The following is a 14,231-nucleotide window of genomic DNA, read 5'->3' as shown; positions in this document are numbered from 1 at the left end:
CTTTTTAACTGCTTACCAGCTGTAATGCCTCACTGGAATGACGTACAGCTCTGAGACCATATCAAGTCAGCACTTGACTGCTGTGCTGCTCTCATGCCTTGACAGTGAACAAATCCACATCTTACCCCTGGCTAACTCAGAACTTCCTCCCATGAATCCTGCTTTTTATGACCCAGAGGTTCAGTGTTGATATTTGCTCCGCCACTTGTCATATGTCAAGGGGGTGGGAGGATGGCGGGTGAACTTGACAAAATGAACATGGTGTGAACTTTGGAGCTGTCAAAAGGCTTCCTGACACCTTGACAGCCACAGATGGAAAAGTCTCCTTAGAGTGCATAAACACACTCGAGGTGCCAATGGAGCTGTAAAAGCACTCAATACTTGTATCAAAGACACTAAGTTATTGACTAGAGCTATTTTTTTTATTATATGTTGGAATATTTGTCGTTTTTACTCTCTCTATCCTTTGATATATATTTTTTTTAATTCTGAAAATGGCTAAAGGCTTTAACTACCCATAGTTAAGAAAAGATATTAACATTATATACTGTCAGCACTGAGTCATACACTGTAGCTGCACTGCGCAAACAGCACTAAAAGCTAACTTACAGTATTTGTCTTGGGTGAATCAAAAGAATGTATGTGGGTTATGCTTGCTTCAAATGCAGCTAGCAAAAAGGGTCAAAGCTCTGAGGGCAATTTATTTCTGCCGCGACCTGAGAAGGAAACAATTGCAAAGTTTGTCACCAGCCAGGTTTACAGACATCTGCAGAGAGAGTTCGAGAGGTGCACAGTAATGGATGAAAGAGAGGGATTTCAAAAGCTGGGCTTCTGCCCATGGTTGAGCTATCAAACAGGCTAAAATTACTTCTTCTTTTCATGACTCACTACTGTAGACATGGAACTGTTGCAGTTTTCCTTGGGTTAAATGCGGTGTGTTGTATCATGCAACACAAAGCTCCGCGGAGCATCTACGTGCTGGGTGTGCTAAAGTAGTCTTGGTAACAACATTTAAGAGGCACATTTCACCTGGTTTGATAGAGGTGACACAAGTTTTCATGCTTGACTTCCTCGGCCAATCAGAAGCTGCCTGTCTCCAGGTTGAAAGGTTAACTGGGTCATTAGTCGATGCTCTTTATGATACGGCTAATGATCACCGTTGTTTGCCATTGCCACTTGAAGCTTAGTAAGTTATCTGAAGAATGCAAACCTCTCTGGAAACCCACGTTTGTGAAGAATGAGCAATCAGGCTTAACATGGCTTGTTTGCAGGATGGTGTTTATTTCAACCATATCATTTTGTCCACGTCTTTGTAGACAATATATATTTAAAGATGGTGAGAATTAACATATAAGCTACATTTCAGTAGCCAGTGGCATTCTGAGCAGTTATGAGGTAAATGCCAGCTGCACAAAGGGTGCGCCTGATTTTATAAGAGGCATGTTTTGCTGAAAATTGTCCAAGTGCTTAAGTGTTTTCTTGCTTAACCACAATTCACTCACCAGTTCAGAATTTTCCAAAACACATTTAAAAGGTTTGCAGCCTTGTGTGGGCCTGGGGCAGTTTTGTCTGCCTGACACCGTCAATGTGGAACTGAATAAGTGGCATTTATAGCTGTTTACCTGGCTTGGCTCAGTTAACTGATACTCTCACAGAAACTGCAAACTAAAATTACCTTTCTTTTCTAAAAACAAAACAAAGCAACAACAACAACAACAACAACACTTACTCAGATAAAAGCAGACAAAAGATTCTACTCCACGAGAAAGAGACGGCAAATCATTTCTTTGAAGAACTCTGAAGAAGAGGAGGATTTAAACTTCCCCATCAATTTTCAATTCTGAAACATACAAAACCTCTTACAAATTTAGTCTGTTTTGCCATCAGATTTAGAAACCAATAGCCTCATATCAAAGGTCATGGATATGAAACCGCAAATTGTCTTAAGATGTTTGAGGAAAGGATCGTGGGTTCACAATAATTGGACCAAAGCTCTTAAAGGTATTCCATCATGTTGTCAGTAAAGGTATTAATCAGCTTTTATTTACAGGTAACATTACATTCAGTATATCCATATGGTTTATTTATGTGCAAGTTGCAGATCTTCTGAAAGATCCCAAGATTTACTTTTATTCCAGACCACAAATTTCCTGGTCAGAAGTATTCCAGACTTACACGATATTAAATTCACTCCACATTCACGGTCTACAATTGCAAGCTGGTGACCAAAATGAACAAATTAGCAGATATGTAGGTTTTCATAGATTGTAAACAGCTAGCATTGGATAATAGCAGAAAAGACAGTGTTTTGGACAAAAGAATCAGAACGTTTATATAGTTGGCTATATATTGTACTTTTCATTTTGTGCACAGTCATTGCTGTCTAATCCTGCTCTCTACCTATCTATCGGATATTCTATGATTCTGTGATTTTTAATTTGACTATATTATACAATGTGCTCTGTGGTGTAAACATCCTCCTAAAGAATGAGTTAAAGAATGAAATGTATGGGATAAACTGTTGCATTTGTTGTGCAAACCAATACCGTTTCATATCTTTATCAAGCTGAGAAACAGATTGCATTTGTTAATTGTTGGTATGTGAATCCGATGGAGAGATACAATAGCCTTGCATGTTATTATTACAATCTTGTATTTCATGTTGACTTGCTTTTATGTTTAAAATTAGACCTGCAACCTAATTATATAGTGGTTAAATTGAGATTATATTATTCAGATAATCAAATAAGATCCCTCCCCAGATGTGATCATTATCTTTTGAAAGGATTTAAGAGCAGGAGATAGTCCTACATACTTCTCATTAAAGTGTAATTGTTCTCAAATGATACATGATGAATTAATAGGATTTGCAACCATCTCTTTGTAGCTTACTTTACTTTTGCACTTGGACAAACTACAGAGCAGAGGAGAATCTGGAATACTTCTGAACCTTCTATTTCTGCAGTGGGTCATCATTAACAACATGGGTCTTAGTGCATTCAGACCAGTCTGGATGTCTTCAGTGTCCAAGTGCGCGATCACAGAGCAGCTGTTTGGGCTCTTTGGGCTGTGAGCAACAAGGCCAGAGGAGAGATCCGACATGGACCAGGCCATTAGATGAGAGGACGGACTCATTGTCAATATTTGCACTGAGCAGACATTTAGGAGAACCTATTAACCCTGTCTGTACTAGGGGTCTTTACACCGAGCAAAGATTTCTATCTGTTGAATCTATCTTCCTCTCTCTGTCTTTTTTTGTTTAGATGTCTGAACATTGTCACTGACAGGGTTAACTATGGGGTAACGATATTTAGACTGGCTGCTTACGACTTGGGAATCTTAGTGTTTACAGGTTTATGCCAACAGCTTTTTTAAAAGGTTTTCTTTTCCTTCGTTGTGCTTACAGTGTCTAGTCTCTATCACAGCAACAGCTTTTACAGCCCTAATTGGGATTTCTAAGTCATACATTCTTTAATTTTCAAATAGGAATTTATCCCTTCTACGACTGTCACTCTTATTTGAAGGAAGTCATTCAGTCTGTCATTGTAAGTCACTATAAAAAAAGCATAAAATCCCACAGAGGTAATTCAGACAGGCAATAACAAAGCCTGCAGCTCGTAGGGTGGTCTTAATGACATAAGTGGACCAACACATTTGTTGCTGTAGCATAGCAACAGCAGCCCTGTTATTTATTTTTTTTTTTTTCTCTAAATGTTGGGGCTTTCTTTCATTAATTAATTTTTATTATCATTTTTTTAATTTCAGTTGATGACCAATGAGGATGAACTGATTTAACTTTAACCTGGCTTGAAGTAACAGAGGAACAGGGAGGAAACTGGTTGTTATGTTCTATCAGACTATCCAGCCTAAGAATGTGATTTTACTGCAGCGGGAGAGACCAAGCAGAGTAGACAGATAAGAAAAGTATCCTGGCATTGCCTTGAGCATCAGTTTGGAGTCCATGTGTGTGTGTACAGGTCTGAGTATGTGAAGCTTTTAGCCGGTGTAAAGCAACAACCCTATCCACCTTTTTTCCTGAACTTTGGGCAGCGGAGTGTTTGCTAAAGGTGTAATTCTAGCTTTTCTTTTTCTAGACTTCAGCGGCCACCAGGACTCAGATCATCAGTCACCATAGAGAAGGGTTCAGGCTGAAGACAAACAAAGACACCCACTCCAAACACCTCTAACTGGGCTCGTCTAGAGCCTCCATCCACTCTGAAATCTACTGGGGGGACTGGGGCCACTGGCCAGGGTCACTGAGGTTGAAATAACACAGTTACTTCAGTTTGACCCACCTGATTAGGCCATGACCGCCATCCTTCATTTGATCTACCAGCAGATAGCACATCCATGGGCTCATTTAGTCATCTATCTATCTATCTATCTATCTATCTATCTATCTATCTATCTATAGTGCACAATATATGGTAAAATAACCATAAGAAACCAAATGTAGATCTGATATAAGATGTGAAGAAGGGTGTTGGCTTGTAGTCTGAATTAAAATGCCAGCGTACTGTTCAGAGTTTACTTCAATGAAGAACTTACACTGAATGATTGATGTGCAGCAGTTACAGTCAAATACATGTAGACAGTAATTCTGGGTTGAACTTTCTGTGCTGTCACCCTCTGAATCTGCGAGCAGTCTCCCTGCACTTCATAAGAGCCTTATGTCATAGCAAAGACACATGATCAAATACATTTACTGTCTTCATTTCGGGGTGATCACCTCTTCATTTAAGTGTGAGGAGATCAGAATCTCTCTTTGTTCTCAACTGTATCATGTTTTCCAATTTGTGTGTAATTATCCTCATGTGTCTATATGCGCAAGCTCTCACAAGTGCTCTCAAATTATCTGCATATTTTCATCTTTAGCTCAAATGTGGGAAGAGCATTTGAAGCACATAAATGGATCAGCACCCGTGTAACCGCTTGCTGCATGTTTCCCCACACTGATGCATCTCGGCACTGTCACACTGCTCTCTAATTTGGAGGAGCTCTGCTCGGGCCTGAAACACCAGATAGCGGCAAGACACTCTCCAGCTCACTGTTGTATAATTAAAGGAGAAATCTTTGCCTCAGTAGCCTTGTCACACCCGTATAGAAATCCTTGTTAGCCACCAGCGCTGAATTAGAAGGTCCCTGTTTCTGGCTAGTGGCCACACTGTTTTTAAAATTGTCTCAAGTATGTGCATGAGTTTTATTTGTGACAGAGGAACACACACACACACACACACACACAGATAGATATGGATGTTGAGGCACCAAATGTGAGCACCTTTTCCCCAAATCTTCCCTGATATTTATGGGACCACTTTTAATGTGCGTAAAAATAGCACTGAATAATTGATTTTTTCTTCTATTTTGCTATGCAACCACCTCTCCTCTCTTCTTGCTTAAAGATTATGACTGGTGGAATCTTGCTGCTGGCACTAAATTATTAATAACGCACTGTTTTAATTAAGTCTCAAGTTACAGGAGCAATATTTTGAATCAAATATTATTCCAGGTCACTTGGGATGAATGAATACACATTGTGAAGCAGTTTTGAAAATTTCAGTCTAAAATGAAAATGTTTTTTTTTATTGTTGTTGTTTTTTGTGTTTCCAAGTCCACATGTATTGCTATTGTTTTGCATTCACTACCTCTGACTCTGCTGCTTCTGACAGCTGACTGCTGTTTGGAAACTAAGCTATAAAGAACATGAATGGCGGGCAATTCAGCTTTTAAGCTTGCAATTTATTTTAGTTGTGTATGGGTGTGTTTGCAGGCTGTAGGTGTGTACAGCTTTGAGCTTTTTGTACGTAGGAAGTACAAAGCATGTCTATACGAAGAGGTAAACCGCTATTATTGTCATTGTATATGTCTTCATGTATCCCTGTGAGATTTAAGCAGGAAATGGCGCTGGGACATTGCGATGCACAGTGAGGGTCTAGTGGCAGGATGTAACGGCAGGGGTCATGGGTCAAAGGTGCCTCCACGTTCCACATCTGCAACTTTGCCCAGACTGTCCGGGCTTTTGCGTCAAAGTGGGCAGCCAGCCACACTCTAATGTGTATTAGCAAGACAAAGGGAGAGCAGAGGGGAGGGCATAAGATGGGCTTTGATTTCTCTGAGATTTATGAGCGTGATGAAATCAGCTTTGAATGAACCGGGTTCGCCCGTTTTCTCTATCGTTTAGCTACATCTGAAGACTCCGGGGTTTGTTCCAGGAGACAAACACCCTGGATATAAAAGGCAACAAATCTAAAGAGAAAAAAGAAAGGAGGGCTGCAGCTTCTTCTGAAGTCATCACATGTCCCATTCAGGGACCCATCAGCTGGCTGCAGCCCATTGTATGTTCTGCTTCACGACCATTACTGCCTTTACAGAGAAACTCCCAACCGTAGACTTATGGAAATGATTCTGATGTGTTCCTGGGATACCAAGAAAACACTTGGCTGCCAACATGTAAAAGTGGCTGCTGCTTAACAGTTTAACACTAAGGGGAGTCGGACATGTCAGTGAAATATCCTGGTCTTTATCAAGCAGTTAAACAGTGCTGATGTATGTATATAGCCACCACACTAGCCAGTGGATAGTGATAAGGGTGGCTTCCTCTCAATCCCCTCTCCTCCTTCCTGCATGTCCTGCAGTAAATACTAAGTGCCCCTCAGTGACCCTCGCAGTGATAAATAACCCTTGAGGTTAACTACGTTTCAAATGGAGCAGTGAGGCCATTATAGGCCTCCAGAGTTTTCTTGACATCCTCAATATGTTATCTGTATGCCCAGGGACTTTTACCAGGGTAGCATTAACTGGCCTCTCTTTTGTGTCAGGACTGATGGAGTTGGGAGGCGCTCTTTTAAACCAGCAAACCTGAGAATGAGATTTTAATCTTCTGTCTGCATGTTCAGCAGCCATAATGACTTGTTGTATATAATGCACACGGGTTTCACTGCATCCCTCTGTGTATTTGTGTGTGTGTGTGTGTGTGTGTGTGTGTGTGTGTGTGTGTACGTGCGTGTTTGCGTGTATATCATGCTGCAGGAGTGCACGTGTGCATACAAATGTGTGAATCGATGGTGTTGGGTAATATGTGAACTAATGATAATTGCACCTTGGTGTCTGGTAGGCAGCTAAAAAAAGACTGGTGTTTGTCTTCTATGGTCTGTGCAAAAGTCTGGAGGCTGAAAACGCTGCGATACGTCGGAAATAACGTGAAGTAAAAAGGAACAGCAATTCTGCATTTAAAAGCCATCGTCTGATCAGCTTGTAACCAGAGGAAGTGAAGGATGGGAACATTTGCTTGCTTTAGCTCCTAAATGAAATCAATTGTTTTGGTGTGATGTATATTATATGTGATATGTTACACGAAGAAGATCTAGCAGAGAGTCTTTGGAGAACAGTTTTGGTCAGATCTCACTGCAGCCTTCTCTTCTCCTGTTGCTGCAAGTGATTAAAAAAAATACCACACAGTATTGATCTACCGTATTTAATCAGAGTAAGATGGCTGTCAGAAAGTTCATGTAGTTTTATGCATTTGAGCGCTGACACCCATAAACTCTGTGTTTGATGTTAAGCATACGACATCTATAGACGTCTCTGGATCAAAGGCAGAAACCTATTTTAATCCACTGTGGTGCCAACTTCTGAGAGAGAGAGAGCATGAGAGAAGATTAGTGTCATGTTACCCCAGTATTGTATATGCTTTTAACAGGAAAAAGGAGAGGGGAAATAAGTCTTCTTCCATTATTAAAGAAACAGCAATATATGCTGTGCCATATGTTTAAAACTACAAGCCACAGGGTCTGGTTATTTTCTGAAAACCTTCAAAGAAGCAGTCTGGAGGAAATGACTGACAAGACTGTAAAAGTGTGTTGCAGTCACCATCTAGTGGAATTCTAAGAAATTCTCGATTTATTTTCCTCCTCCCATGACCATTAATTGGCTGACTGCTTAAAAATACAATATAAAACATGATGTAGACTTGAAGGTGGCCAGAAAATCCACTGGCTTTTACCTTAGACCTGCAGTATGAAACAAATACTTGTGAATAAATCTTATTCTGACTTTTAATGGTAATTCATTCAATATTTTATATCAGCATATGGTACACGATGCAGAACTGTACTTGGATTGCTTTGCTACTGATCTGTGTAATGAAAATTGGGAAATTAAATTTGTGATTAATGTAAGATGGTAGGGGGGGGGGGATCTGCTGGAGAGACTTGTTAAGCGTTTCCAGTGTCGTTTATAAGGAGCTTCCCATTACTGTGTAGCAGCCAATGATCCAAAAAAAAATCCTAATTTTTGTTTGCTGTCCCTACAGAGAAAAACTTGTCCCCAATCACAGTTAAGTGTACCTTCTGATTTGTGAAGTTTTGATGATATAATTCTGTACAAAGTTTCCAGCAGTTGATAAGCATGTCCTCAAAACGTAGCCAGGTGGTGCTATTTGCATTTTCAGAGTTTATACATGCACGGCCTAGAACACAGCAGTAGGTATCTACAGAGTTCAGATGCCTGCAACATTATTAACATCATTAAAACAATGAGGGTTAAACATTCACACTGAAGGTAATTGCTTTCCTAACGTTGTGACAGACAGTTATTATTTTCAACATGCTTTTATCATCTGATGAAGTATTAATTAATGTGCCGGCTGTAATTAATTATCATCATTTTGGAGCTGAGCTGCCAAAATGGCGCAATGACTCAGTTAAACAAATCAACAAACAGCTCAGAGTTGGTTTTACAGCAGCCATCATTAGCTTAAACACGATTTACCTGATTGTTTCAGCTGAGGTATTCTTTTTTTTTTTTAAAGGTGCCGTGCTATCCTGTATTTATACAGTAAGGCGTCATACCTAAATACTGGACTGAAGGATCTTATCAAAATAGGGTTACACTGAGCACAAGCATTTCACCTCCATCTACAGTTTTGAACAAGAGTTCACGTACACTTGATTGAGTTTCCAATGATTCTTAGAAGTCTTATTTTTCTGTGATGGAATGATGGCAACACACGGATCATTGTCATGAAACAGATAGAAAAACAACAACAATCATGCATTTAGGTTCTTTCCTAAACTCATCATAGGTCTTCAAAAATGTACATACAGCAATAAAATGATCTGTTTTGGTGATGTAGAAAGTTATGTTAATCAAATTTACCTTCTTGTGAGAGATTAATACTGTCTACAGCTGCTGACTCCTCTAAGCCACTTTAAATTGGCCCATTTGATTCACTCATTATACTCAGCCACAAACACTACAATGTCAAAGTCTACGGAATTCACAACAAATCTGAAAAAGTAAATCGCTTGAACTCTTGAGCACGTCAAGAGTGTTACTTGGAGGCATTTCAAAGCAGCTACAGATCCCAAAATCAATTGTGTCAACAATTATTTGTAAGTATAAAGTGCATAGTACAGCTATGTCACTGCCACAGTCAGAAAGAAAACACAAACTATCACCTGCCGAGAGACAGTTGGTCAGGATGGTCAAGAATCAGTCAAAAATCATCAACAAGCAGGACTGCAATGAATTAGAAGCTGCTGGAACACAGATGTCAGTGTCCACAATCAAACATATCGCCATGTGCCCTTCCTCTAGAAGCAGCACTGGCTCAATTGAAGTTTGCTGTTGATCACACGGACAAAGAGAAAGGACTTCTGGAGGAAAGTTCTGTGGTTCTTTACACTAAGTAAACTGAATAATGAAAAGGAAAGATTACCTCCACATTCTCCAGGAAATCCTAAAATGATCAGTCTGAGGGTTGGTCTTGGATGAAGCTGGGTGTGTCAACAAAACAATGATCACACACACACATCAAAAATGGTAAAGAAATGGTTGAATCAGGTTAGAATCCAATTCTTAGACTGGCCTCCCCAAAGTCCCAACTTAAACCCATCAAACAGCTGTGGACTGTGAAGAAACATGAAAATGAAAATGTCCACATGTGAGTAACTGCTTCCTGGAAGTGTTTTGTGTCACAGCTCCCCCAAGTGGTACAATAAACACACTACAAGCAACAGTCTGTCATTTTCTGGTTTTAGTATAGCATAACTTTCAAATGTATGTCTGTCATATAGAAATATCCAGACAAAATGTCACAGTGTGAAAACTGCAGTCAATCTGACAGACTAATTCTGAGTGTACTGCAGATAGTTTCTCCAACTCTTGTAAAGAATGCAGATCATTGAACTTTTCAGTGCTGAGCAGAATTAACTTCAAATGGTTTATTAAGAATACTGACAAAAATGCAAACTTAAGTTTGTACAAAAGCAAATTAATCACAGGACATAACACACTTGCAACACAAAAGTGGGCTATACATTTCAAGAATAGTTGATAAAAATAAAAAAAAAGCACCATTTTCAAAACTAGATTACAAAATGCAAAACATTTTTATTTGGTATATCAAGTACAATGATAATTCAGAAAAACTTCATGAGTTTATTAGCACTTGTTATTTTTTAATTTCTGAGGATTTTCTCATTTCCTTCAAGACAAACACAGATGTTTTAAGTAAGGCACACTGTTCAAAGCATTTGACACTCAAAAGAAAAAGACAAAACAATAAAAAAAAGAAAAAGCTTGATAGTCTGGCAGTTGAAGCGACATCTCTTTGGCACAGCTGCATGATTTGTGAGAGACACAAACTCTATCACGTAAATGACAATGTTAACTTGACAACACTATGTACACAATGTATGTAAAAATGTTATAAATATGTCTAAAAACCACAGACACTATGTACATCTTTGTACTGAAGCAAGGCAGGATTACTTGTCTTATCACACGAGATGGATTTGTGGAAGTTGGATGCCAGCGAGCAGCAAAAGTCGATATGTCACCAACACATTTCTAAACACTCTTTGACATCACCACAGAAAACAGGTGTGGTGAAAATCAGCCTTGGTTAAATTACAAAACCAACAGATGTGATATTTTCAGCCTGTGATTGGAATATAATGGAAACTGAAATACAGCAAAAAGAGGTCTACTGCAGCGGTAAGTGTCGCAGTTTTGTGTTTACAATAGTTAGTGACACATGCACTTTTGTTGTATTGTTGGAATGTCAGTCTATGGTCTGTGGGCAGTAGGCACAGTGCGATGTTGTGGTAAGGGGTTTCCAAACTACCCCCTTCTTCTTTTCTTTTCTGCTCTGCTCCCTCTCTCATTCTTTCTTCCTCAGCACGATATAAATGAGGCCACTGATGAGGCACAGAGGGAACGCCACCCAGGCCAACACGTAGGCATAGCCGAAATGTGTGATGGTTTGATCCTCTGGACTCATCACCGTGTAGATGATCGCCCCGCACATCACAAACACACCTAGGAAACACAAGAAGAGAAGTGAGGAGAATGCAAAGGAATCTGGCTGTGGATGATCTCACAGCTCCACCCGCCTCCTGTTCGGGGTGTGACCCGGCAAGCGAGTGATGAAGTCATACTCACTGGCCAAGATCTGGAAGATTGCAGTGAAGAAGAAGCGTCCGCCCTTGACCAGTTTGAACAACTGGAACACAAACGCGATGAGGGAGAAAAAGCAGAAGAGCAAGGACAGGATCATGAGGGCTTGCACTGCCTGGATCCAGTCTAGGGGGACACATGGAGAGCATGAACTTAGACTCATTCATTATGTTTCCATGCAAAAAAAAATATAAAACTACACATTCAGGTTGTTTTTCTGGAATGAATACAAACCATCACTGCTGGCTGGTTTACAGTGGTACCCTTCACTAGTTGTCATGCAATTGTACCACAGATCTGTGCTCCTAACCCCACCTACAGACCAGGCCTGGCAAACACAACAACAAGAGCCATTTAAATACATTGCAGCAGAGTACAAGGATTAACACAGGATAGCTTGGATAGCACAATCCAGCAAACAATACTTCAGATTATTCAGTGAAGCAGATGGAGTCGGTGCCAGCTTTTTCACATCGTGATTACATCTGTATTTTTACACAAATTTAAATGTGGACTGAAAAGAAGGGTCAAGAGGACAACTTACACTGGCTGCTGTTGACACAAATAGAAGGATGAGAATGATTAAGTGCAAGATAAGCACTCCAAGCAGGATGAGCAGCATTTTTTCAAGTAGATCTAGAGGAACACACAAGGAAATAAAAAAAAGCAAACAAAAAGAAGTCAGTTCAGACAGATTTTAGCACTACATAGACTCCCCTCCAAGTGTGCAGCCCAGTATCAGCGCATCTAGACGCCAGATGGCGCTATTTCCTCACTTCTGAACCAACCGCAATGTTTACCTCAACGTGAGAGTGTCCGCTTACATTCAAACATGAAAAGAAAGAATGAAGGAACTCCTAATTTCTTCCCGATGGAGCTAAAGTGGGCAAAAGTTTCAAGCCAGGTTGTAGTAATCAATCTGAAATACACTTTCAAGCCGATCGAGTGTTGATCTGTTTAAATGTCTAAATGATTTAAATACTACTTTAGTTATGCATTTGTAGAGTACGTTTATTTTAAAAAGTGGAAAGAAAAGCTTGGTAACTCTAAATGAAAGTTCCTGATTCCCACTAATCAATGCATGCTGCTGGAAAACAAACTCAACCCATCTGCGTAAAACACATTCCAGCGAAGTGCCGCCATGCGTGAGGCTCGACCTGGACTGGGTTGTAAGTCTCAAATGCGAGTATCTGGAGTTAAACTAATGAGAGATTAGTTAGATAAAGCCGCAGATTCTAACAGACAGGCGCGTTTTTGTGTCATAAAAATAAATCCAAAGTCGATTTTAAGTCCAAAGCGGGGAAGTCCTGTTGTATGAGTGGCAACGAAAAAAACAAAAAAAACAAAACAAAAAAAAACGCCAATGGAAAAAAAAAAACTGTTCACTACGAGACTGAAAGAAAAGGGATTAAAAGAGAATGTATTAGTCCAACTTACAAAAAGGCAAAGCAAAAAAGGTCTGATTCCGTGAAAAGGGCGTGCTGAAGTGAAGAGTTGGGAAAAGTCTCAGCGCGCTTCTCTCTCGACTCCTTCTTCTGCAGCTACTATTCCAGATGTGGCTCACACACCCCAGTCACTCTCTTTCTCCGCCTGAGAACACCGCCCTGCAGGCCCTGCACGTCACCAGAGGCCTGCTTCTTTCTCTCTTTTTCTTTTTTTCCCCCCTGTTTCCCCGCTTTCTTCCCGTGGTAGCCTATCATTTGGATTGTTCTGAAGTCCACAGGATTGCATGGAGTCTCCTGTGGCATTATTGTGCAGGGCCTTACTAATGCTTCTTTTCTGTGTTTGTGCCCTAAAAAAACACACATCATCTCACAGCTGCTCATGCAAGATGACACAAGCTGTTAAAATGAAACCAGGGCATGTGGCCTCTGTCCCGCATTTTACACCTGAAATCTTTTCATAGCTCCTATAAAAGTCACAATCTGCATTCCTAAATGATCACCATTGACGCATCTCTTATTATGTGTTCCTTAAAGGCCACACTTGAAATAGTCTGAGTAGTGGGTTTCAGGACACTCGGAATGACTCTTTACCTTGTTCCACATGATTGAAAGTGGCTGGACAGCTCTACTGACCCCCAATGACTGGCTGAACTCAAACGTGCACACTGAGCTTGATAAAACACACATGTCCAGCAGCGGACCAGCCCTCTGGAGGCCCCGCGGTATGCCCAGAATGCCTGTGTGTGTGCACGTAAAGCAGGCCTCCTGTTTACTCCTGTGTCTGCGGGGAGAAGGAAGTGCCAAAGGGAGTAAATGTGGTGCAAGGTTTCACTCGTGCTAAATTGATGGAATCTCCACGCACACATGAGAGTCAAGAATGAGTGACAAAGATGGCCCGGCCACAGCCCGCCGCGGCTCTGCAGCCCTCATTACACTGTGGTCTCAGGGCCATTTCCTCACAAGTGACAAAAGTTGTAAACCAAACCAAAATACAAATGGCAACAGCGACAAAAGCAAACCATCCCAGTCTAAACGTGACTGTGATCAGCTGCTGCGTTGAGAGAACACAGCTCCTGCCTCTCTCCCGTCGCCTTTGCTTTGCACTTTTTTTTTTGGCTCGTCAGGTGGATTCCTGTGGTCTGTGTTTGTAAACACGCAAAGGGGATGAACTGTGGGCTGCTGCCCAGGCTCGCTGTGGGACGCTGGGCGAGGCGGTGCTGCGTGTACCCCGGCAGAGCTGGAGAGACAGCTCTTTGAATATCAGCCCACCACTCAGCTGGACACCCTTCTGTTTATGAAGATGTAATTGGTGCAGTGGTCAAGGGG

At 40.8% G+C, this 14,231-nt stretch overlaps 1 protein-coding gene across 1 annotated transcript; it reads right to left on the bottom strand.

Moving 5' to 3' along the window:
• Nucleotides 1–10,196: 10,196 nt before the first annotated feature.
• On the bottom strand, nt 10,197–13,037 carry LOC103361241 (peripheral myelin protein 22-like). The gene is made up of 5 exons (XM_008287271.1): nt 12,898–13,037; nt 12,005–12,096; nt 11,695–11,788; nt 11,446–11,586; nt 10,197–11,322 (listed from the first exon to the last, which is right to left on the bottom strand). The coding sequence occupies exons 2-5, from the start codon at nt 12,080–12,082 to the stop codon at nt 11,165–11,167; spliced, it is 471 nt and encodes a 156-aa protein (XP_008285493.1). The 5' UTR covers nt 12,083–12,096; nt 12,898–13,037; the 3' UTR covers nt 10,197–11,164.
• Nucleotides 13,038–14,231: the final 1,194 nt, after the last annotated feature.

Source organism: Stegastes partitus, unplaced genomic scaffold (genome assembly GCF_000690725.1).
Source record: "Stegastes partitus isolate 25-593 unplaced genomic scaffold, Stegastes_partitus-1.0.2 Scaffold493, whole genome shotgun sequence".
In the NCBI taxonomy this organism is placed as follows: domain Eukaryota; kingdom Metazoa; phylum Chordata; class Actinopteri; family Pomacentridae; genus Stegastes; species Stegastes partitus.
This window is presented reverse-complemented; position numbering and strand designations above follow the sequence as displayed.